The 24,475-nt window shown below is 41.7% G+C and overlaps 1 protein-coding gene across 1 annotated transcript; it reads left to right on the top strand.

The window, feature by feature from the left end:
* The first annotated feature begins 912 nt into the window (after positions 1-912).
* On the top strand, positions 913-23,225 carry LOC139452779 (galactocerebrosidase-like). Its single transcript, XM_071234393.1, has 17 exons — positions 913-1,065; positions 1,606-1,674; positions 7,462-7,525; positions 7,829-7,917; positions 8,360-8,563; positions 9,372-9,508; positions 9,859-9,976; positions 10,468-10,505; positions 11,208-11,332; positions 11,885-12,024; positions 12,913-13,005; positions 13,998-14,090; positions 15,075-15,216; positions 17,176-17,356; positions 20,942-21,111; positions 21,616-21,689; positions 22,847-23,225. The coding sequence occupies exons 1-17, from the start codon at positions 931-933 to the stop codon at positions 22,997-22,999; spliced, it is 2,025 nt and encodes a 674-aa protein (XP_071090494.1). The 5' UTR covers positions 913-930; the 3' UTR covers positions 23,000-23,225.
* The last annotated feature ends 1,250 nt before the right edge of the window (positions 23,226-24,475 follow it).

The raw sequence follows: 24,475 nt of genomic DNA on the forward strand, positions 1-24,475 counted from the left end.
TCCCTTGTGGTATTCCTCGGTGTAAAACGTGCAACATAAACATCATTTGACACCGACTGTATAAGTATGAATGTACCCGTAAGTAATAGATAAGTCCAATATGGTTCTGCCACACCTTCCTCTAGACCATTTAGATTTATGAAAATTCAAAACGTCAACGCCAGAGAGTAATCAGTAAAAGGTAAAATCCTGATGAAAGTTATGTGAATGGATCAGTGATAATCAGTAATAACACCAAGTGAAAATCATCTTAATCGCATTTTGAATATCAATAAATCATTGTACCAGAATAAGAGCAACCAGAAGAGGCTTGGTAGGCCCAGTCGTCTAAGACGCCGCAATTCCCTGTGCAAAGTTGCGTCTCTTGGAAACGCAAGAATACTATGATTGTGAGTTCGAATCCTGGTTCGCCCCGATGATGTTTCAAGGTTTGTCAGCACCATACTCGTACTGGTGGGTTTCACTAAAGTTGTAAACGTCAGAGACCTGAATCACTTCGGACTTTCCCCCCACGTTAAGCTGACACGCCGTGATATAACTTGAATACTGCTAAAAGCGATGTTAAACCCAACTCACTCGCTCACTCACTCACAAATCTGAAAACCTGTCATCAAAGGTGACGACAAAGGATATACATAAACAATAGAAAGCATTTAGTAATATACGTATCACCAAATACTCTACAAGGCTTCCTACACGTATATGTAAAGACAACGAGATATGATAGAAAGGCGAGCACATGATAACATTTAGGGTTATCGTTAACAGGGGAGATACACACAGACCTTGTAACACTTAAAACAATGCATAGCATCCATAGATATCAAACCGGGACGCTATGGCTTCACTATTATATGACTTGCTTATACCCCGCCTGAGAGGTGTGCGCGGTATATTTGTGAGACAGTCGAACACATCAAGCTCTCCAACATGAGATGGTTGTTAGTATTACCGATTCTCAATGCAGTTACTGTATATTACAGTGAAGCGGTGACATATGTGTTTCGAGATACAGGAGGTCTGGGGCGGAAGTTCGACGGTATAGGCGGGCTGAGCGGCGGAGGGGTATGTAGACGATAGGAAAGTCAAGTGATCCCAGTTATCTGGATGTTATGTGTCAGCATTTAGCAAAGCGGTAAACGTCAGAGACCTGCATCATTTCGGGCTTTCCTCCCATATCTTGCCCCACGTCGTGATATAACTAACATACTGTTCAAAGTGGCCCTCCCACATCAGGCCCAGTATCGTTATAACTGAAATACTGTTCAAAACGCATTAAACCCAACTCGCTCACTCACCTGGGATAGCTAGAGATGGCTAGATATGGCTAGAAATAGCTCTAGTCTTTCCAAGCACTTGTAGATAAAATATGGCTCGGTATAATCCTTCTTTCGTCATCTTTCGTATCTTCCAAGGGTGGTGGGGTAGCCGAGTGGTTGAAACGTTCGCTCGTCACGCTGAAGACCCAGGTTCGATTCCCCAAATGGGCCCAATGCGTGAAGCCCATTTCTGGAGTCCCCCACCGTGATATTGCTGGAATATTGCTGAAATATTGCTGAAAGCAACGTAAAACCAAACTCACTCACTCGTATCTTCCACCTGCAGGCTACGTCCAAACTCCTGGCCAACTATCCTGAAGAACAACGGAACCAGATTCTGGACTTCCTCTTTAAGGTGAGTCCGAAGTCACGAAGCCTTGTTTAGTACCTAACTAGAGTGTTGACCTTGAAACCAAACACTTGTCATTTGTAAGTGATAATACTACCCCTCACGAGGGTCAGTGCTTTCTGAAATTGGTATTGTTGGGTCAAATGGACGATTTATGACATCACAGTCCAGGGTATACCCATCATAAGACGATTCAGGCTGAATAAACCCCTGTAGGATGTGCACTGCACTGATATCATCGTTTTAAGTGATCTTGAAACATGGAGTGTTCAATTTTGCCAGACCTCCAAGTTCCAAGTAAACCAAGACCAAAATATCGACATTTCATGATGTATTCGCAAACTACATGTACATTCAGCTTCTTTCGGTGCAGTCACAAAAATACTCAAAATTTGGTGATTTAAATATACATTTTGATAACAGGAAAGTATCTCTGTTAGACCCACTCGGCATTGAGAAAGGCATGGCTGTCACCGGGTCGTTATTTTCCTCGTGTCAAGGTCCCCAGCTTTATTTCCGACTCCGCTCGGCAAAGTCCGGCGGTCGTCATTGTACAGTGTCATTACATTCTGTGTTAGGGAATTAGTGGCCCGGCTATTCCATTCTCTTGTGATCGAATGGCACCCTCATACCATGTATTGACTGGATGTATGCTATCTCCTATAGCTTTGCTACCTTATTCTTTCATTGAAAATGTTTTTGTAACTATGATTTTCAAACATTAGGGGAATACATATGTACACTCCTATATTTCTCATGTATTTATGATAATTTTGGCCTACTCTATAGCTAAAATGGATAGAATTATCATTAAACCGCCCGCACATTATCAGAAATGAGCGGGCCACTGTAACTTGATAGTGCCCTCATATATTGCTTGACGACGGGCCATTATCAAGTCCGTTGTTAGGTGACGTCATAGGGTAGAGAAAATGACGTCACGTATTATAGTGACGTTATCGAGTTTGTTCTATGACGTTTCCATATTTGTAAAATGTGGTCAGTGGACATTCGCGTTGATTGCAGTAAATGTTTCAAAACCGATGTTGTTGTTTCTTTTTATTTGATTACAAATTCCATCCATTTTAGCTATAATAACGGTAACGGTCTTTTCAGGGCATTATCATATGCAGAAGCCTCCTTCGTCGGGCAGTTAATGGAAAACCTCCGGCTTCTACAAATGATAATGCCCTGAAAAATAGCGTTACCCTTATATTATTGTACATAGCTCCTTGTATATCTTTAATGACACCATTTGATAGCTTATGTTCAGTGCTTTATTTTGATATTTACATCTTCAGTATAGATATGATTTAAACAGTATTTTATTTCCATTAATGTTCAGATTGTACATGACATAGCATTACAAAATGGAAAAAGGATAAGCAAACAGGCCAAAAAGGCCTATATTAATGCTTCTCCTAATATTGTACATCATACATGTAGATTGTAATGAAGTCTATACAGAAGACATTAATGAGTGACACAACATGAAATAAAATGGAAAGCAAGATACCAATTGCATTTTATATTCTTAAGTTGACACATAACTTACGTAAAGCGGTTTGTTTCAATGATGTACTTGTGAACTGATTTTATAATGTGTTCATTGTCTGATTGTCAGTATGGATATAGTAGTTAGTTTGCTATTCGTGTTTTCCCCGTGTTTAGAAACACCGTTTGGCCAAGTGCCTCACGCTATTGTATACCCCGGATGTCCAGGAGAAATTCTCTTCCCTGAGTTTCGCGTGCAGTATATTTATACATCTGTCAGGATCTTGTGTCTTTACCCCTCAGGCTTCGTTAAATCGTATAACTTGTGTTTGCAAGACTCCATTTTTCTAGTAATCCGTGGATAACCACCCTTCCCGTGATTGTCTTGCTACTTAGTAACTAGTGTTTGCAAGACTCCATTTTCTAGTAATCCGTGGATAACTAACCTTCCCGTGATTGTCTAGCTATTTGTGAATTTTAGTATTTCCTTGTTCAGTCAAAATGACTGAATCTTTAGTTGGTTAGACTATTTTGATATTCAGACGTACTGAAAGTCTTGAAATAATGCGTCTCCAAATTATTACGACTGCTGAACCCCTAGCCAAAAATGCGACTCCCCGTAGCCCATCCCCATTGGAATGATACATATTCTTACCTTAATCCAATCAAACAGCAGATAGCACTGGTTTTTAGCGCTGAGTTGAGTACTTCCGTAAAAACAATATATTGTTTATGTGTTTAATCTGTTAACTGGCATTAAGGAAGTTCAAATACAATAGAATAATTGAACCAACAACAGTTCACTGATTGGTATGTGGAGAAGTTATCAACAAAAGGCAGGTGACAAGACAAAGGCTGTAGATCTGAAGAGTGTGATGAATCGGTGTGCGTTGTGTCGGCCTTTGACGGTGTGTTGCGTGGGTGGCGTCTGTCTGTAGTGCTCGTCTATTTCATTGTCCAAGTGACCTTTTTTAGGGATAAGCCCTCTGTATTTATTTCCTGTTATTTAACCCAGCCGAAGTTATTCAGTCATTGGAGTGTTGAGTTAATTGACTCATGTGTTAATTGGACACAGCCGACTTAATTGACTGTCTACGCAACTCGTCAAAGTGTTGTTTTAGCTACTTATTTATTGCTGTAGTACAGTTACTTAACTAAGCCATTTGTGGATTTTCTCTGATGTAATTAATAAGTGATCTTTGACAGCACAGACTGGGTTTATTTGATTCTTTTATTGTCAAGAATTGGTACAATGAAGTGTTATCAATTACCTGTGAACCTATTAGCACGTTTTCATTATTACTTTATTCTTATTTGATGACACCCCTGATCATCAGAGCACAGCTCCATGACAATGGCCACCCACCACTTCTCACACTGGTGGTCACACTGAAAGTAACACACTTAGCAGTGTCGCAGTAGAACATCTTCAAATTTCTGATCATTTCCCCAATATTTAGAACATTGAACATCCAGTTATCTCAGTCAAAGTTAGTGAAAATAGCTTTGAAAAGGGATAAATACAAGTAATACATCAAAGAATCTCTCCCGTCAATATCATGTCCGGAAAACACGGAGGACTATGTGGACTTGAACAACAATGTCTTCATATCACTTCTCAATAACCACGCATTAGAGCAGGAGAAAAGATTTGCTGTCAAGCCATTTACACCATGGTACAACGAACGCACAAATAAGAAAGGCGAAATAGAGTTTGCGTGTGTGTGTGTGTGTGTGTGTGTGTGTGTGTGTGTGTGTGTGTGTGTGTGTGTGTGTGTGTGTGTGTGTGTGTGTGTGTTTCTTTGTGTGTGTTTGTGTTTGGGTAAAGTCATGTTGTTTTCTTCATTTTTAGGGGCTGAGATTTTATTTTTTCCTTAAAGAGAGCTGAGATTTGATTAAAGGGTGCTGAGATTTGTTAACGTCCCATTTCAAATCCAACCAATTGGCATTTCACATCGAGTTCATATCACAGACGAACATGTGGAATCCATTACCTTGTTATTTGGGCTGACCATTTTTTAAGCAGATTGAGGCTGTTTTTTTTATTTACACAAAATTATGAGCTATCGCATAATTATGCCACCACCCCAGACCCCAACAAGAAATCAAATGGTCCGCATCTTAGAGAGCGTCTGGATACTTTATAGAACAAGTCACTCATATCTTAAACCTCTCAGTGAATACGGGAAGGGTATTGGTACATTTCAAGAAAGCTACAGTCAGGGCACACTTGGAGAATGAAATTCATGACACGCAACAGCTATCAAAGTACAGGCCTGTTTCAAACCGCCCATCTAGCACTGGAGAAGGCTGTAGGATCCCAACTGGAAAATAGTCAGCATATAGAAAGGGGGAATAGTACAGAAACAGCACCCTCAAGGTTACAGACCATCTACTGACTGAGACAGACAAAGGCAACACTTCATCCCTTGTCCTGTTGGAATCACAGGCACAGCCATCGAATGGTTCTCTTCATATTTGTCTGAGAGGTCGCAGTGCGTCATCATAAGGAACACCTTGTCAAAATCACACATTTTTCAAAATGGTGTTCCTCAAGGATCAGTCATTAGTCCTGTCTTGTTCACCGTCTATATGAAACCATTTAGTGAGTAGCAAGCACCATGGCATAAATCATGAACATTATGCTGATGACAACCAGCTCTATGTATCATGTTCTGTGGATGTGCGTCTATCATGTCTGAATAAAATGGAAAACTGTGTTGTAAGAACTTGGATGACGTCCAATTTTCTGAAGATAATCGCTTACAAGACTGAGTTAACTCTCTGTAGCCCCCAAAAGATACTATAAACACTGGTAAAGTCAACTACTACAATTACTGTTGGAGATATTGAAATACCATCAGTATGCAAGGCCAAAGGACTGCTTGACAACAACCTGAAAATCAAGTATCAAGTATCACGATTATGTCAGAAAACACATTTTCGCCTTCGGAGCGTCGGAAAGAGGCTATCTCAATCAAGATTCAGCAACCAAAGTTGTTGCAGCACACAAACCCCCCAGGTTGGACTACCGCATAAGTCCTCTGACTTATATCAACCAAGACAGGCTTCAACAAATACAAAACTCCGCAGCCAGAATAGCCACCAGATCAAGAAAGTTCGAGTTCACCCCTGTCAAAATGTCCACTGGCTTCCAGAACCTGCAAGAATTGACTTAAAACATTAGTTACTGCTTCTCTTAAGAGTTGAACGTCAGTTTGGATGGGTTCATTGAAGTGTTAACGATTTAAAAGCACTGGTTAAACTGTGTGAACCACCGAGCTTGTTTGCTTAAATTTGATGTCCTCTGGTTTCGCCAAAGAACATTGCAACATTGTTATTTTGTCAGTATTTGCCGGCTCTTGGTCACATACTTTTCCCCACTCATACTCAGTTACGCAAAGGAAAATAGTTCTTTGAATATATACAACATAATCTAGAAATATGTCAACATAATTTGATTCTCTGAATAAATTAACAAACAATATTTGGGATAAATCAAATCTTAAAAATAGGTTTCCTTACCTTTTTGTCTTTTATGGTTTCTCAAAATCTCAGATTTTTTTTCCAGAAACGATAGTGATTCGGGTTTTAGTTTGAGATTGATCAGGAGCAGTGGCTTTGATCTTTGTCAGCGGCCACATCTGAGCAGGATACAGCATTGTTTTCATTGGTGCTAGATTCCTGTCATTTCCGAAAACAAGGCATCAAAGTCAATATCACTCAATAAATCAATGTCGTTAATCTCAGTAACTTTACAGAATTCATTTTCTTCACGTGCGTTATTTGTATTGAAAGATCGCCATCCACATCACCGTAAGGACAATCCATTTTGTTTCATCTAGCAGCTAGACGACATAAAACACCAGAACAAAAAAACGAGTTGATCGTAAACACCGATCGAGATTTCGGGGAAATCTCGGAAAGTAGTTCCGGCAAACGTTCACATGATCAATTTCACAAAAAAATGTTCACATCGTGTGAACTTTTCAGTCCGTTTACAGGAGTGTTAACACCAAATATCAGATCACGTGACTATTCATTCAGCCAATCAGCATGAAAGAAACTGTGTAAACTTTAAAGTATGAAATTATAATGCTATAATCGCTCGTCATCAGTCTCCAACACTTTAATACTGTCCCCTGACACTCAATCACGTGACCTCAGATCATTAACCCAAACATTAATAAAAAAGATAAAAATAAATAGGTTTAAACCTATTGACTTGTTGATGAAAAGTATTCTTGATGTTCCCATGAGTCAAATGGTTTGGCAGTTATGTTACCTTGTCTGTTGCAGCCCAACTTCGGAGCCAGTCTACAGATTCTGAAGGTCGAGATTGGCGGAGATGCGCAGAGCACAGGTATACCACACACTTACATGGTGAAAGCCAAGTCAGATTAATGGAGATACCGAGGTGTTTATCCGGTTCATGTAGAAATTATTTCGATATGGGCGTATGGCATATTGTATTGAACTTGAAATGATGATGCTTCAATTGACAACGTTGCTGATAGATACTACATGGTAATATCTTAATACCTCTCGTGAACCGATGTATTAGGTGTTGTGTCTATCCTTACCCATATCCCGCTATCCTAACTATTTGATGTGTGGAACGGAGCTGATGATGGCTATAATGATGGTGATAATGTTTTGAATCCAGATGGCACCGAGGCGTCTCACATGCACAACAGCTGGGATGAGAACTACCAGAGAGGGTACGAGTGGTGGCTCATGGTGGAGGCCAAGAAGGTACAATTGTAATAAACCACGCTTATAATGAACACGCTTATAACGAACTGTATATAACATATATTGATTCCACGCTGGAAAAGGAATATGCGATCTCGCGGTCAACTCCTTCTGACAGCGAGATGAAGGGGGCATAACATGGAGTGTCTTTTGGCTTTGATATTGTAATACCTATATCACAGAGCCCTTTCATGGCGCATTTCAGGCATTCTGACCGCCATGACCCAATTCATGATGGTATTGCTACCTTATGGATATGGAGGTTCATGTGTGTTTTTGTGATACAGGGTAGGGTATAGTTCCTCCGTAATCTACATCGCTTTTGTTGGGCTCTGTTTCATATAAATGCTAGTCAAATCTAAATCTAAACGTTTCTTCTGTGAAACGGTTCCTGGCTCAACAAACAAGGCATTGTTGCAGTGTCATCTTGTCTTTATTTCAGCGTAACCCGGACATCAAGCTGTATGGTCTACCGTGGGGGTTCCCAGGCTGGATAGCAGCTGCGCCACAGGACCCGTATGTAGATCCACAACAGACGGCTACGTACATCGTGAAGTGGGTCCAAGGTGCCAAGATGCACTACAACCTTACCATAGACTTCCTTGGCATCTGGAATGAAAAACCGTACAATGATACTTACATCAAAGTAAGTAATCATAGAAATGATGAGTAGATTATGAGACTTGTACTCCCGAACGCCAAGTAGCACATCCAGAAAACAGCGCACCCAAATAGATCTATGGTGTCCTGAGCAAGAGAAGAGGAAAATGTTCAGTCAGAGGATGGCTTATGTCCGTTATGTATGATCGTCAATCAGCTTCAAATTACTTTGCCTGGTACCTGCTTGTTGTATCCAAAATCAAGATCGCCCGTTATGGAGCAGTTCCTGAATGGAACGATCCTACACTTATGATCCGCAACTTTCCAACCTACCCTGCTTTCAGAACCTTTCTCAAGACATACCTGTTCCGTCAAGAATCCCCACGAGTTATTATTCTCTGTGTGCGTTAAGTATTATATCCAGCGTGGAATACAAACGAATAATGATGATGATGAGTATGATGTGATGATGATGATGATATTATGATGACGATTTTTTTTGTCAATGCATGCCAAATATTTTTGGTAAAAGAAAACCCTTCTGTGACACTGTAATCCCATGATGTTGGAAGTGAGAATATCCTTCTTTGACAATGTATGCCCCTAACTTGGGGTACAATAACTCCCACCCGTGTTGCTAAATGATCATTGCACATTGTCAAGAAGACCCTCCTGTAATTACGTATCTTCTTTCTACATTGCATAAGACCACGTCCTCACTATGTATGCGCAGAACTATGTCCTAGGTTAGTATGTCCTCTGTAACCTATACTAACGTACACCTATGTGTATACTACAAGACATCTACTATACACTAGTTACTCTCGCTTGTACGTATATGCCCTGTCTTGAAGACGCTGAGGAAGACCTTGGACGCCAACAACCTGAGGAACGTCAGAATAATAGCAGCCGACGACAACGAAAACGGTTGGGCAATCGCCGAGGACGTGCTCAAGGACAGTGATCTGGCAGCTGCGGTAGATTACATAGGGTTGGTTTGTTGGTCCTCATACATCTATTGTCCATATGAAAATACTTTGAAGAACGAAATATATACCCTCCCCAAGGTATGATTTTGGACTCGATTCCCCCCCCTCCTCCCAGTTATGTTTCTAGGTTTGTCATCACCAAAGTAGTACACTTCTGAAACCTCCGACAAGCAGCTGACATGATATAACTGGAATACTGTTCAAAACGGCGTTAAACCCAACTCACTCTACATGTGGGGATGCGCTGATTCATACTTGTCAAGATATTTGACCGTCCAGAAAAGTATTTTTATAGTTAAGCAATCATAGGAACAGAGGTGTCACGCACTGGCATTGAGTTTTGTCTTGGCAGGGCTCACTACCCGGGTACTGTGACGTCACTCAAAGCTCTTGAGACAGAGAAGCAGCTGTGGTCATCTGAAGACTACAGCACCTTCAACAACGAAACCGGCGGCGGCTGCTGGGCCAGGGTAGGGTGGAGGGTGGGGGTTGTAACAGTGGAATGAGATGAGGTGATCAATGATGAAATTGCTCGACAGCAAACGGACGGGAAAAGCGGGCTTGTACTGGATAGATTTTGGGACTATTGAATTTTGTGAACCAGAATCTGATTACTTCGGGAATCTTTGGCTTTCAAGTTATACTAACAGGGAATTTTGGAGTGATTACATAATATTGAATGGTCCAGAATTCTTAAAATATCACTATTTAATAGGCATGGGTGTATTTGAAATGAATTTCTTCCGTGAATCGATGGAAACGCGCACCTCCGTGATGTCGTGTTGCTTGTGTAGATTTTATAGGTAGCAGTGGAACTATATTTCAGTGGGCAACCTTCACCTTCTAATCACAATGACGCAAGTAGGACTATTATGCCAAGGACATTACATACAATCCTTGCACACATCCGTGTAGGAATTTGTTTCTTGCAAACCTTATATGGCTTTTTGTACCATTTCAGATTTTAAACCAGAACTACGTTAATGGAGGGATGACAAGGTAAAGCATCAGAACGCAGTCGAGACATTAGGTCCAATCATGTGTTCGTTTGTCTTGTTTGTTGTTTAACGCCGCACTCATGTGTTCGTAATGACGATTCGCGATTGTGTTTTGAGCAAACATTCATTATAAACTGAGAAGCGTGGCGTCAGTTGGATAGGTAAAACGTATGCTTGGTACTCCTTACAATATGCTGCATATTTAGCGTACTGGAGCAGTTTGGAATTAACAATTAAGGCTGCCAATCCCCTTTTAGTTCGGGGGTCAATTTACAGGGTATTCTGAACTCGGTAGTGTGGCACGCGGTAAGTAAATAAAATAATATTTGGTATGCAGAATCAAATTTTAAACAAATTAATGGTGCACATAACAGTTTCTGTTAATTATAACTTTTCTATACTTTTTCAGTAATTGAACTTCAAATCCTACATTTTCTAAATGCTTTTGAAACTGGCTTATGTCGTACTCGGGATTCAGGAGTGTGCAATGAATGAAAATTTAGATGGTATTAAGGATTCAAGGGAGGAGGGAGTTGGCACCCTCACAATTTGACTAATTTGTAACTGTATGCTTCACTCCAGTGATCTAACAAAATTGATTTGTTTTTTATATCCCAAACAAATGTTGAAATCTAGCTTTTTTGTAAGACTGGCTAAAATTTCATAGTTAGCCCATAACCCCATACGATATTCTTGTTTCCAGCACAATCTCTTGGAACCTGATCGCCAGCTACTATGAAGGCTTGCCGTGGTACCGTGCAGGGCTGATGACTGCGGCGGAGCCATGGAGCGGTAACTACGCCGTCGACAGCCCTATCTGGGTGACAGGTAACTGGCTTCTGTACAGTACTGTACATCAAACGTGTTCAAGGCACCACAAATTCTAAAACAGAGTTGATTGATATTGCCATGGAATATGGTTCTAATACTATAACCGAGATGGCATCCGAGATTTGGAACTTAAAACACCAGATGTTGTATACAGTTAAGAACCTACCAGTGAGAACGCCGTTGGGGCTAGACAATAGGAGAACATGATGAGTATGGTTTTACGCCGCTTTTAGCATTCTTCCAGCAATATGACGGCGGGGAAACGTTCCCAGCATCTCCGCTGTCTTTCATGACCCTATTTTAGATTAAACCTTGATTGAAACACTGTCACGTCTAATGCTGATTACCAAATATGGATAAGAAAATGAGTATTGCAATTGTGTGCTTAAGCTGATTATATGAATCTCCCGTCAGACTTCATGTATTTAATAAATGCAAAAAAGAAGAAGATTTTGATCCTTGTTTCATAAAAGCAGTACTACACACAAGTGTGTAATCTGTATATACAATAACTGTATATTGCAATGGTTGTTCCTCTCTCCATATCAGCTCACACCACACAGTTCACCGACATAGGCTGGTATTATCTACGCCATGGCTACGGTGTCGGCCATTTGGAACATGGCGGAAGTTACGTCAGTCTTATCACTCTCGACAAGAAAGAGTTCACAATCGTCATTGAGACCATGGTAAATATTTAGAAAATACCCTACAGAATATCATGTACCTAAACACCCTCAACCATGACATTTCCGTTTCATTTCTCATCACATCTCAGCAAACCGAAACAATAGTGTATTTGTACTTTAGTCAAGGTTCAGTATAAGGTAGGGTGAATGGATGGTCCAGTCGCTATGCAACTTGCGTCCCTTAGGCTTGCCAGGTTCGAATCCCGGTTCGCTCTTATAATGTTTCTAGGTTTGCCAGCATCATACCCGTGCCAGTGGTAAACTTTTACCACCGGCATCCCATCGGTCGTAACCTTCCACATGAAGCTGGCATACCAACTGAAGTATAACTGCAATACTGTTCAGGGCTGCGTTGAACTCCACTAATCCACCCCTTTGAGGTAGACCCAGGACTGTGGCAAATTACACTACCCCTTGGGACCTGAATCAGAACAGGTCTCCAGCATCAGGTCGTTGGAAATGACTAACGTATGGTCAGGTCCTAATTGCCTGTCATCTCCCCCAATAGCACCGATTGTTTGTTGTTCGTGTTGTAGCTTAAACATTGCTGACTGCGGTGTTAAACAACATTCACAAATATTGGGAATACATTTAAAAAGGAATTTTGGCCCTGATTTGTTGACTATGGATGCAATGATGACAAACCTATTCCAACTGAACCACATTATCAGTAAAGTGCCTGTTGAGGTTTGGGTGCCTGTTGCTTTATCACGGAGGAGATGAAGTAATACTACATGAAGAAATCAGTGCTACGGTCATACTCATCAAGACACCATTTAACACAAATACAACTGGAATACAAAGCTTTGCAAGCTTTGATATCATTGTTTGTTCTAAGATGAATTCGTTAATTACTCCACTATGATTTTGATGTAATTTCATTCCTAGAGCCACGATCACTCTGAATGTGTTCGGCCTCCACTCCAACCCTACAACGTATCTGCCTCTCAAACCGTCACCATCCAGCTTGAAGGAAGCGTGGTAAGTATGGCGATGATTCTGACGTCATATCGTGACAGAACTACAAATAAGGAAATAAGCTTTTCATGTAGGTATGAACAGTCCTCCTAGATACAGAGTTTGGCTTAGGGAATGAAACAGATCACTTGCAGCATTGTCTAACTTTCATCCACAGAAACCATAGGCATTGAAGTGCATACCAACATCTGTCCATGACTTTTTTCGTAAAAAATAAAGTTTGTGTTTAAAAACAAAACCACGTGCAACTTCCTCAGCTGTTGTCAATTCTACACGTAATACATGTAAATTTGTCACAATTTTTATTTTATTTTAATTCCTGCGAAATACATTTCAATTAGTCATTATATAACATGTTGTATTAATTTATCGTATATGCAATCGTATTGCTATGGATTGATAATTACCAGGCTGTTAACTGATCTGGCTGGCTGGCTGTTCATACCTCGCTATCTCGAATAAACTATGGCTTCGATAACTCCCCCGAGAGCGATTCGCCAGTATTATCGCCCCAAACACACACTTATATATTGTATGTGTGGTATCGATGTGTCTGTTATATATTGCATCTGTGGTATCGAAGTGTCTGTAATATATTGTATACACGGTATGGATGTATCTGTTATATATTGTAAGAGTGGTATCGAGGTGTCTGTTATATATTGTATGTGTCGTATCGATATATCTGTTTTATATTGTATGCGTGGTATGGAGGTGTCTGTTATATGTTGTATGTACATAACATATGTTGGAACTAGTTTCAGACCCCTTGATATTCTGTTGTTTTCAGACGTGTTGTTTTCTAAGATGACTGAGATAACAAATAGAACATTCAGCTTTTCTCGTCAGATTATATGTTTTTATGTCATTTCGCAAATTAATAAAGTTGCCACTTTCTCTCGTTGATGCACATATAGAAATATTAACTTTATCAAGTCACTTGAGAAAAACATGTCATATAACAAGATGGGTCACATTTCTCTGTACATTTTCAGGAGGCCATTACAGAGTTTGAGGTGTGGTACACCAAGCTGTCGTTTGACCCTGAAGTCAAAGATGTCATCTTTCAGAAACGTCAGCCTCTCAAGGTCCTCTATTGGCAATACATTCTGTATCAATGTATCCACCTCTCAAGGTCCTCTATTGGCAATACATTCTGTATCAATGTATCCACCTCCATCCCATTCTCCTGCAAAACACTTCGACTATTTCCAGTACAACTAGGGTAGCCTTGTGGTTAAAGCATTTGCTCGTCACGTCAAGACCCGGGTTCGAATACCCCACACCAGTACAATATGTGAAGCCAACTTCTGGTGTTCCCCGTCGTGATATTGCTGGAATATTGTTAAATGCGGAGTAAGACCATACTCACTCACTAAATGCCTAGGATCGTCTTAATGCTCTTGTTAAATGACAGACGGTTTAAAGTCGTCTTACTCACTCACCCACTGAAGGCGCATGAAGGCACGACAGTAGACCTGCTGTACACATGGTTACGCACTTACGTTTTCCTGAACATGTTTAAGGGACCGACCATTTAGTCTTTTTGTCGGGAGATTAAATATTTGTTCAGTTAAAGCTGCCAAATCATATCTTGTTTAAATAAAAACAGCCTGAACTTTTTCTTAAGAAAAACACATTGCAAAAATATAATTTTGGTAGCAGTCTGAAGCATTATTACTTTTTTCAAGATGTTTAATTCACCACGACACCCCCACACACCCTATTCTTACATGGCATTCCGTCGACCCCTCAAAAGTTAAAAGTGAATAGATCTTAGACATGTTTAGATTCTGGTACTTTTGAGCTTTGTCCATTTCATGTGTTTAGATAATGAACGTGGTAGATAAAACACTCAAAACCGTTGTTCAGTTTAGGATCTAAACACAATTCTAAACACGTTTTGATCTATACATCATCGTTTATCATCGTTTAGAAGTCCAGTATGTGTTTAATACCAAAACACATGTTTGGGAATGATCTCTGATCAATGTCCATTCTTGTCCAGTGGACAGCATTGGGCTTGGCGTTGTAAGACTAACCACTGAATACCTGAGTGTATGTCCTCATAGGTTACCAATAGTCAGGCGACGTTGTCTGTCGGTGTCGACGAAGTTTGGACGTTGACGACAGTGAAGACAGGAAACAAGGGCAGCTACCCTCCTCCACCAAAACCTAAGGCGTTCCCTCTACCCTATCACGATGACTTCGAAGGTGCGTCGTGGATGAAGCATGCTGCGTCATCAGATTTAGTTGTTTAGGAGCGGTGATGCAGCCTTGTGATTGGACCCGGGTTGTAGAGGAGTGGTTATGTAGCCTTGTGATTGGACCCGGGTTGTAGAGGAGTGGTTATGTAGCCTGGTGACTGGACCCAGGTTGTAGAGGAGTGGTTATGTAGCCTTGTGACTGGACCCTGGTTGTAGAGTAGTGGTTATGTAGCCTGGTGACTGGACCCTGGTTGTAGAGGAGTGGTTATGTAGCCTGGTGACTGGACCCAGGTTGTAGAGGAGTGGTTATGTAGACTTGTGACTGGACCCTGGTTGTAGAGTAGTGGTTATGTAGCCTGGTGACTGGACCCAGGTTGTAGAGGAGTGGTTATGTAGCCTGGTGACTGGACCCTGGTTGTAGAGGAGTGTTTATGTAGCCTTGTGACTGGACCCTGGTTGTAGAGGAGTTGTTATGTAGCCTTGTGACTGGACCCAGGTTGTAGAGGAGTGTTTATGTAGCCTGGTGACTGGACCCGGGCTGTAGAAGTGATTAGACCCGGGTTGCAGCGGGGTGGGGATGTAGGCTAGTGATTAGACCTGGGTTGTAGAAGGGTGGTGATGTAGGCTAGTGTTTAGACCTGGGTTGTAAAGGAGCGGTGATGTAGCCAAGTGATTAGACCCGGGTTGTAAATTGGTGGTGATGTAGGCTAGTCATTAGACCCGGGTTGTAGAAGGGTGGCGATGTAGGCTAGTGTTTAGACCTGGGTTGTAAAGGAGCGGTGATGTAGCCAAGTGATTAGACCCGGGTTGTAAATTGGTGGTGATGTAGGCTAGTCATTAGACCCGGGTTGTAGAAGGGTGGCGATGTAGGCTAGTGTTTAGACCTGGGTTGTAAAGGAGCGGTGATGTAGCCACGTGATTAGACCCGGGTTGTAAATTGGTGGTGATGTAGGCTAGTCATTAGACCCGGGTTGTAGAAGGGTGGTGATGTAGCCTAGTGATTAGACCTGGGTTGGAAAGGAGCGGTGATGTAGCCTAGTGATTAGACGCGGGTTGTAAATTGGTGGTGATGTAGGCTAGTGATTAGACCCGGGTTGTAAAGGGGTGGTGATGTATCCAAGTGATTATACAAGGGCTGTAGAAGGGTGGTGATGTAGCCTAGTGATTAGACTCGGGTTGTAGAGGGGTGGTGATGTAGCCTAGTGATTAGACTCGGGTTGTAGAGGGATGGTGATATAGCCTAGTGATTAGACCCGGGTTGTAGAGAGGTGGTGATGTAGCCTAGTGATTAGACCCGGGCTGTAAAGGGTCAGTGATGTAGTCAAGTGATTATAGATCCTGGTTTTAAAGGGATGGTGATGTAGCCTAGTGATTAGACCCGGGTTGTAGAGGGGTGGTGATGTAGCCTAGTGATTAGACCCGGGTTGTAGAGGGGTGGTGATGTAGCCTAGTGATTATAGACCCTGGTTTTAAAGGGATGGTGATGTAGGCTAGTGATTAGATCCGGGTTGTAGAGGGATGGTGATGTAGCCTAGCAATTAGACTCGGGTTGTAGCGGGGTGGTGATGTAGACTAGTGATTAGACTCGGGTTGTAGAAGGGTGGTGATGTAGCCTAGTGATTAGACCCGGGTTGTAGAAGGATGGTGATGTAGCCTAGTGATTAGACCCGGGCTGTAAAGGGTCAGTGATGTAGTCAAGTGATTAGACCCTGGTTGTAAAGGGATGGTGATGTAGCCTAGTGATTAGACCCACAGCGTGTGAAGCCCATTTCTGTCGTCATATGGCCGGATTATTGCTAAAACGACATAAAACCATACTCGCTTTGTGGTCCGTGCTTAAACTACCACTAAGTACCATTTAAGTATTTGCATGGCGGACATCTAATAATACGAACACTTGTTTTGTCATGGAACTCCCATTTTCCATACAAATATTATCGCCTTGCATCATTATTCTTCGTTCAAGGATACGAGGTTTCCATGGAGCCTCATAATCTTGCCCAGCAGTTGGGTTCGTTCGAAGTCGTGGCGGAGGACAACAACAAGTTCCTTCGTCAGATGGTTCTAACGCAGCCCCTGATGTGGTGCCGCAACTCGGCGGAACACATGCTCAACAAGAGCTTTAATATCATTGGCGATTACAGTTGGTAAGAGACTGAACATAGTAATCAGAGATAACTACGGTGCAACATACACCATCTGTCAAACGCTAGATCTGTAACTAAATAAACCTCATAAAAGTGGGGAATTCTACACTTTGGGCATTTCTGGGTAATGAACATAAGGTTAACATTAATGGCGAGCTTTCAATACTATAAAGCACATACGATGATGGGAGTACCTAGACAACATACGATGATGGGAGCACTTAGAGAACATACGATTATGGGAGTACCTAGACAGCATACGATGATGGGAACACCTGGACAACAATAAGATGATGGGATCACCTAGACAACATATGATGATGGGAACAAAAAAAGACACCATGCGATGATGGGAACACCTAGACAACATACGATGATGGGAGCACTTAGAGAACATACGATTATGGGAGCACCTAGACAACAAACGATGATGGGAACGCCTGGACAACAATAAGATGATGGGATCACCTAGACAACATATGATGATGGGAACAAAAAAAGACACCATGCGATGATGGGAACACCTAGACAACATACGATGATGGGAGCACTTAGAGAACATACGATTATGGGAGCACCTAGACAGCATACGATGATGGGAGCACCTAGACAACATACGATGATGGGAGCACCTGGACAACAAACGATGAGGGGAGCACCTAGACAACAAACGATGAGGGGAGCACCTGGACAACATACGATGATGGGAACACCTGGACAACATACGATGATGGGAACACCTAGACAACATACGATGATGGGAGCACCTGGACAACATACGATGATGGGAGCACCTGGACAACATACGATGGTGGGAGCACCTAGACAACATACGATGATGGGAACACCTGGACAACATACGATGATGGGAGCACCTGGACAACATACGATAATGGGAGCACCTAGACAACACACGATGATGGGAACACCTGGACAACATATGATGATGGGAACACCTGGACAACATACGATGATGGGAGCACCTGAACAACATACGATGATGGGAGCACCTGGACAACATACGATGATGGGAACACCTGGACAACATACGATGATGGGAACACCTAGACAACATACGATGATGGGAGCACTTAGAGAACATACGATTATGGGAGCACCTAGACAGCATACGATGATGGGAGCACCTAGACAACATACGATGATGGGAGCACCTGGACAACATACGATGATGGGAGCACCTAGAGAACATACGATGATGGGAGCACCTGGACAACATACGATGATGGGAGCACTTAGACAACATACGATGATGGGAGCACCTTGACAACATACGATGATGGGAGCACCTAGACATCATACGATGATGGGAACACCTGCACAACAAACAGGGGGAGCACCTGGACAACATACGATGATGGGAGCACCTGGACAACATACGATAATGGAAGCACATAGACACCATTTGATGATGGGAGCACCTGAACAACAAACGATGATGGGAGCACCTAGACAACATACGATGAGGGGAGCACCTAGACAACATACGATGAGGGGAACACTTAGACATCATACGATGATGGGAACACCTGGACAACATACGATGATGGGAACACCTGGACAACATACGATGAGGGGAGCACCTGGACAACATAAGATGATGGGAGCACCTAGACAACATACGATGATGGGAGCACCTGGACAACATAGGGTGATGGGAACACCTGGACAACATACGATGAGAGGAGCACCTTGACAACATAGGGTGATGGGAACACTTAGACAACATACGATGATGGGAGCATCTAGACAACATACGATGATGGAAGCACCTAGACAGCATACGATGATGGGAACACCTGGACAACATACGATGATGGGAGCACCTGGACAACATACGATGAGGGGAGCACTTAGACAACATACGATGATGGGAACACCTGGACAACATACGATGATGGGAACACCAGGACAACATACGATGAGGGGAGCACCTAGAGAACATACGATTATGGGAACACCTGGACAACATACGATGACGGGAACACTTAGACAACATACGATGATGGGAGCACCTAGACAACATACGATGATGGGAACACCTGGACAACTTTCGATGACGGGAACACTTAGAAAACATACGATGATGGGAGCACCTAGACAATATACGATGATGGGAACACCTGCACAACAAACGATGAGGGGAGCACCTAGAAAACATACGATAATGGGAGCACCTGGACAACATACGATTACAGGAGCACCTAGACAACATACGATGATGGGAGCACCTGAACAACATACGATGATGGGAGCACCTAGACAACATACTTTGTTTAGATACACCAGGACCGCATGAAAACATTGGATCCACAAGGAACACATTAAATGAGTGGATCTCTGAATCACTTACAACGATCGGAAACTCGGGACCAAATTCGATCGCTGATCAGAGACCCTGGAGAAAATTGCATTGTTTGCTGAACGTGAGACCCATGGTCAATCCATTCTCTCTACATGATCTACAAAATCTCTCACAGGACATGTGTAAGTCTTACATCTCTCTACATAATCTCACAGGACATGTGTAAGTCTTACATCTCTCTACATAATCTCTCACGAACTGTGTAAGTCTTACCTCTCTCTACATGATCTCACAGGACATGTGTAAGTCTTACATCTCTCTACATGATCTCACAGGACATGTGTAAGTCTTATATCTCTCTACATGATCTCACACGATCTGTGTAAGTCTTACATCTCTCTACATGATCTCACAGGACATGTGTAAGTCTTACATCTCTCTACATGATATCACACGACCTGTGTAAGTCTTACATCTCTCTACATAATCTCACAGGACATGTGTAAGTCTTACATCTCTCTACATGATCCCACACGACCTGTGTAAGTCTTACCTCTCTCTACATGATCTCACAGGACATGTGTAAGTCTTACATCTCTCTACATGATCTCACAGGATCTGTGTAAGTCTTACATCTCTCTACATGATCTCACAAGACCTGTGTAAGTCTTACATCTCTCTACATGATATCACAGGACATGTGTAAGTCTTACATCTCTCTACATGATCTCACACGACCTATGTAAGTCTTACATCTCTCTACATGATACTGTAAGTCTTACATCTCTCTACATGATCTCAAAGGACCTGTGTGAGTCTTACATCTCTCTACATGAAGTAGAACTTAGGTAGGCAACAAACAAACACATTACATTCTATGTAAATTGTGTAGGGGACGGGCTTACCATAGTCGCGAACACCATTCATATAGTTTTCCCCGCCAGCTTGGCTTTTACGCCCCGTGGAATCGGTGGATAATCGAGACTGGTGATTCTCAGGTGTCTACGTTTTATGATTGAGTATCATGGGTGAACCTACAGTTAATTTGAGGAGCGTAACCATGTTTCATACTTTCCATAAAGAATTCTTTGATGGGTACAAAACATTCATAATTTAAACTACACTTTCTGTGTTTGGACAGAACGTTTCAAGACGACTTGTTGCCCTCTGATATGCCTGTAATGTACAACGGTTTATGTGGACTTTTATAGTAGAAACGAAACGGATTTTAAAAAGTGTTATACAAAAAGTGGCTGTTTCAGGGAGAATGTTTCCATCCGAGTAGATGTCCGTCTCAGTCCAGTTAACGGCACCAAGGGCGTGTTTCTGGGAGCAAGGGTGAACCAGGGAGGCTGTGTGTCATACGACACCACCGGCGTCTTCTTCTTCGTATTCCCCGATGACAACTTCTACATCCTCTCACAGGACCTGAGTAAGTCTCTCTACATGTTACAGTGATCTACATGATCTCCCACGAACTGTGTAAGTCTTACATCTCTCAACATGATCTCACACGATCTGTGTAAGTCGTACATCACTCTACATGATCTCACACGATCAGTGTAAGTCTTACTCCTCTCTACATGATCTCACACGATCTGTGTAAGTCTTTCACCTCTCTACATCATCTCACACGACCTGTGTAAGTCTTACACCTCTCTATATCATCTCACACGACCTATATAAGTCTTACACCTCTCTACATCATCTCACACTATCTCTGTAAGTCTTACATCTCTCTACATGATCTCACAGGACATGTGTAAGTCTTACATCTCTCGACATGATCTCACAGGACATGTGTAAGTCTTATATCTCTCTACATGATCTCACAAGACCTGTGCAAGTCGGACAGGATATCAGTAATCACAATGTAGACACAATGTTGGATCAAAAGGTAGTTTTGCACAATTTGTATATTTTCTGTGTGTTTCAGTGAGGAGCCAGGTAGTGTCGACAGGCCCCATCAACTGTCGCAAAGGCTGGAACACATTCGAGCTGCGACTCTGGGTACGTTCACAGAGAAGATGTAATGGCTTTTTAGTCACTATAGGTTGCGGTGTGTACATTTGTATGAGAACATATATACCCACACTTGTATTTATACATACACACCTGTGACTTGACTATTGTTTGAACGATCCATTACATTTTCACGAATTGACAGTAAATGTTGTTTATCATATCCTTTATGTACTCTTGGAATGAACGGAAATGTTATTTGTTTACTGTCAAGTGGATAAATTCAAATTTTGTAAGAAAACATGTGTCGCCAGTGGGGTTCAAATCCATATATTATGATTTGAGGACGGGTAATATTCAACCTCGGGCAAGGCAACACATGACCACACCTCGTGAAATGAACTACTAAATATTTCAAAGTTTGTAAATCCTGTAATATGTATGTGTTACATGATCTCACCTGTAATTATGTTCACGTTAGAGTCATTATCTAACCCTTTTATAAAAACAAGAACAAACAGGGGAAACATATAGTCTATTACGTGCTCAGAGCACTATCTTTCCTGTTGCATTCGTCAGTATATACTAAAAGCTCAGAAGCGATTCATACAATACTTGTTTAGGACTCCATAGATCCTTGTAGCATACGTTGTAGTCTGTCATACAGACCCTGAAACAAATATATCCAATACAGCCCATGCAAGTCTATAATATTTGGCATGTCTAGATTACTGCAGTAGCTGAAAATGAAGAACGACTCTGAGGTCCTTTTTATTATATTTTATAACTATGATTTAACAACTTTTTTGGGGGTAAAATATGTTCCTTTCAGAGACTAGATGTTAGTCTACATGCATCCACCAAGATGCTTGGTGGATTTCTCGTGCAGCACGCATGAGCGACTCATACAGTAGAAATACAGACTGCAAAAAGTGTGGTTTATTTTGAAAAACCTTGCATAAAAGAATGTTAGGGAAAGTAGTTATGTGTTTTAAGTTAGAGAACATACTGCGGGGTTTGGCGTTCATCACGAACCAAGTTACTCGTGTGTCCTTACTGCACGCATCACAAAAGGCTACAGCAGAGAGAAACCAATGATGGTCACACACGAGGATCAATATTTAAGTTCCTTAAAGATGTTTGTCAGTCTACCTTGGATTGAATTCTATTAACTAAAGCCAGTTTTACGCTTTATTGTGTTTCAGAGTACGGGAATGTTCGGCTTTGTGAATGGGCAGGAGGTGATGGCGGCACGTGCCCCGTCTCTGTCATCCAGTGGGTTTCTGGCTCTGGGTACAGACACTTATGGACTGGCGGACTTTGACAACCTCCTTCTAAAGAAGTCACCGATACTTTAACAAGTGTTTACACTGCCACTGTTATATGCTTTGATTGAAAATATGACTTTTCCGTTTGAGGGGACCACATGCCCTACTCCTGATGCCGGGGACATCACTCCTTACCTTTTGGAGCGCTAAATTTGAAATTTTGAGTTCTTTAGACAAAGAGATACTTTAGACATCGGTATTCCTAACCGTGATTTTGAGTAATGTAACAAACGTCCCTGTCCATTGGGTCGAGAAGTCAGAGGTTAAAATTGGGACACTCTCCGGTGTTTTCTTTGCAATAAAAATGTAAGATTTAAAGAAAATATGTTTGTCAATCATATGGATATACATTTGCATTTTATCGTATAACGTTCACTTTGTTATGGATGAAATAGTTAGTATGTGAATACAGACACTGCACAGCGTGATTTTGGTCAGTAAAAGTGTCATACTGAGTTCTTAATTGCTGGCACAGTATTTTAATTTTTCACATAGGCGTATGTTTTTGACAACATCTAGCGCGCGCACGCACACACACACACACACACACATTCAACTTTAAGCGACACTGTTCAGTAATGAAATAAAGAAATGACAAAATATACCAAAGATATATCAAAACAAAGAGGTGCAACATCTCTACGTTAAACCGGAAAACAGGGCACAAGTCGGTTTTAGAGTGTTATACATATTTGTGGGATACGATGACATGCATCAACCAAGTCAGCGAGCCTGACCACCCGATCCCGTTAGTCGCCTCTTACGACAAGCATGGGTTGCTGTAGACATATTCTACCCCGGATCTTCACACATAAAAGGAGCCAGACGTTGTATTAAAATACACATGCTAAGATGTTAACTGTGAATAATCCTTTCACTCCCATTTGAAATGTTTCTAGAATTGCTTCATTGTCTTTCATGTAGCAGTTATATTACGTTCATGTTAAATCGATCACATGTGAAGGGAAATAACTCTGCTTATTTTTAACTTGCCTCGAAAGCTAGAAATCTCCATTTGCTAGGCATTAATAGATTTGGTACCAGCACATTAGGCTTCCTTCAACCGTTACACAATTTGCAACTTGTGTTCATGGACACGTGCACGGGTATTTCGTCAGATGAATTACTATGGCTGTCAGTATTGCCTAAACAAGAGACATGCTGCATTTACACACATGACCTTCCGGTCTCTAGGCAGACGTTCTATCCACTTGACCACGGAGGCGGTCTTTATTCAAATATAGGTCGACCGCACTGATGTGAGTTCCATGACCTTTGTTTATGTCACGTGTCACATTGTTTGACCAGGATATACTGGCAGATGGAGGTATATTCTGATAACTTGTCAAACGAGTGGCTAGCTTGAAATACTTAAGCAAAACTTATTGTAAGATGACATTCTCTTCAAATAGTTTGATTCAACATTGAACAGGATTCCTTTCAAACCCTAAACCTGATTCATACATATAGACAGCTGAACACAGTCAGTCCCAAGGTCGGAAAGCA

The sequence above is a fragment of the Haliotis cracherodii genome, unplaced genomic scaffold (assembly GCF_022045235.1).
Source record: "Haliotis cracherodii isolate W230 unplaced genomic scaffold, xgHalCrac1.p SCAF_9, whole genome shotgun sequence".
NCBI classification, from domain to species: Eukaryota; Metazoa; Mollusca; class Gastropoda; order Lepetellida; family Haliotidae; genus Haliotis; species Haliotis cracherodii.

What these genes read in the sequence shown, in the direction of transcription:
- LOC139452779 (XM_071234393.1), top strand. Translation starts at nt 931, where the DNA reads ATGAGATGGTTGTTAGTATTACCGATTCTCAATGCAGTTACTGTATAT. An exon ending in TTCTGGACTTCCTCTTTAAG is followed by an intron (nt 1,675 to 7,461) that starts GTGAGTCCGAAG and finishes TGTCTGTTGCAG; the next exon opens with CCCAACTTCGGAGCCAGTCT. An exon ending in ATCATTGGCGATTACAGTTG is followed by an intron (nt 17,357 to 20,941) that starts GTAAGAGACTGA and finishes TGGCTGTTTCAG; the next exon opens with GGAGAATGTTTCCATCCGAG.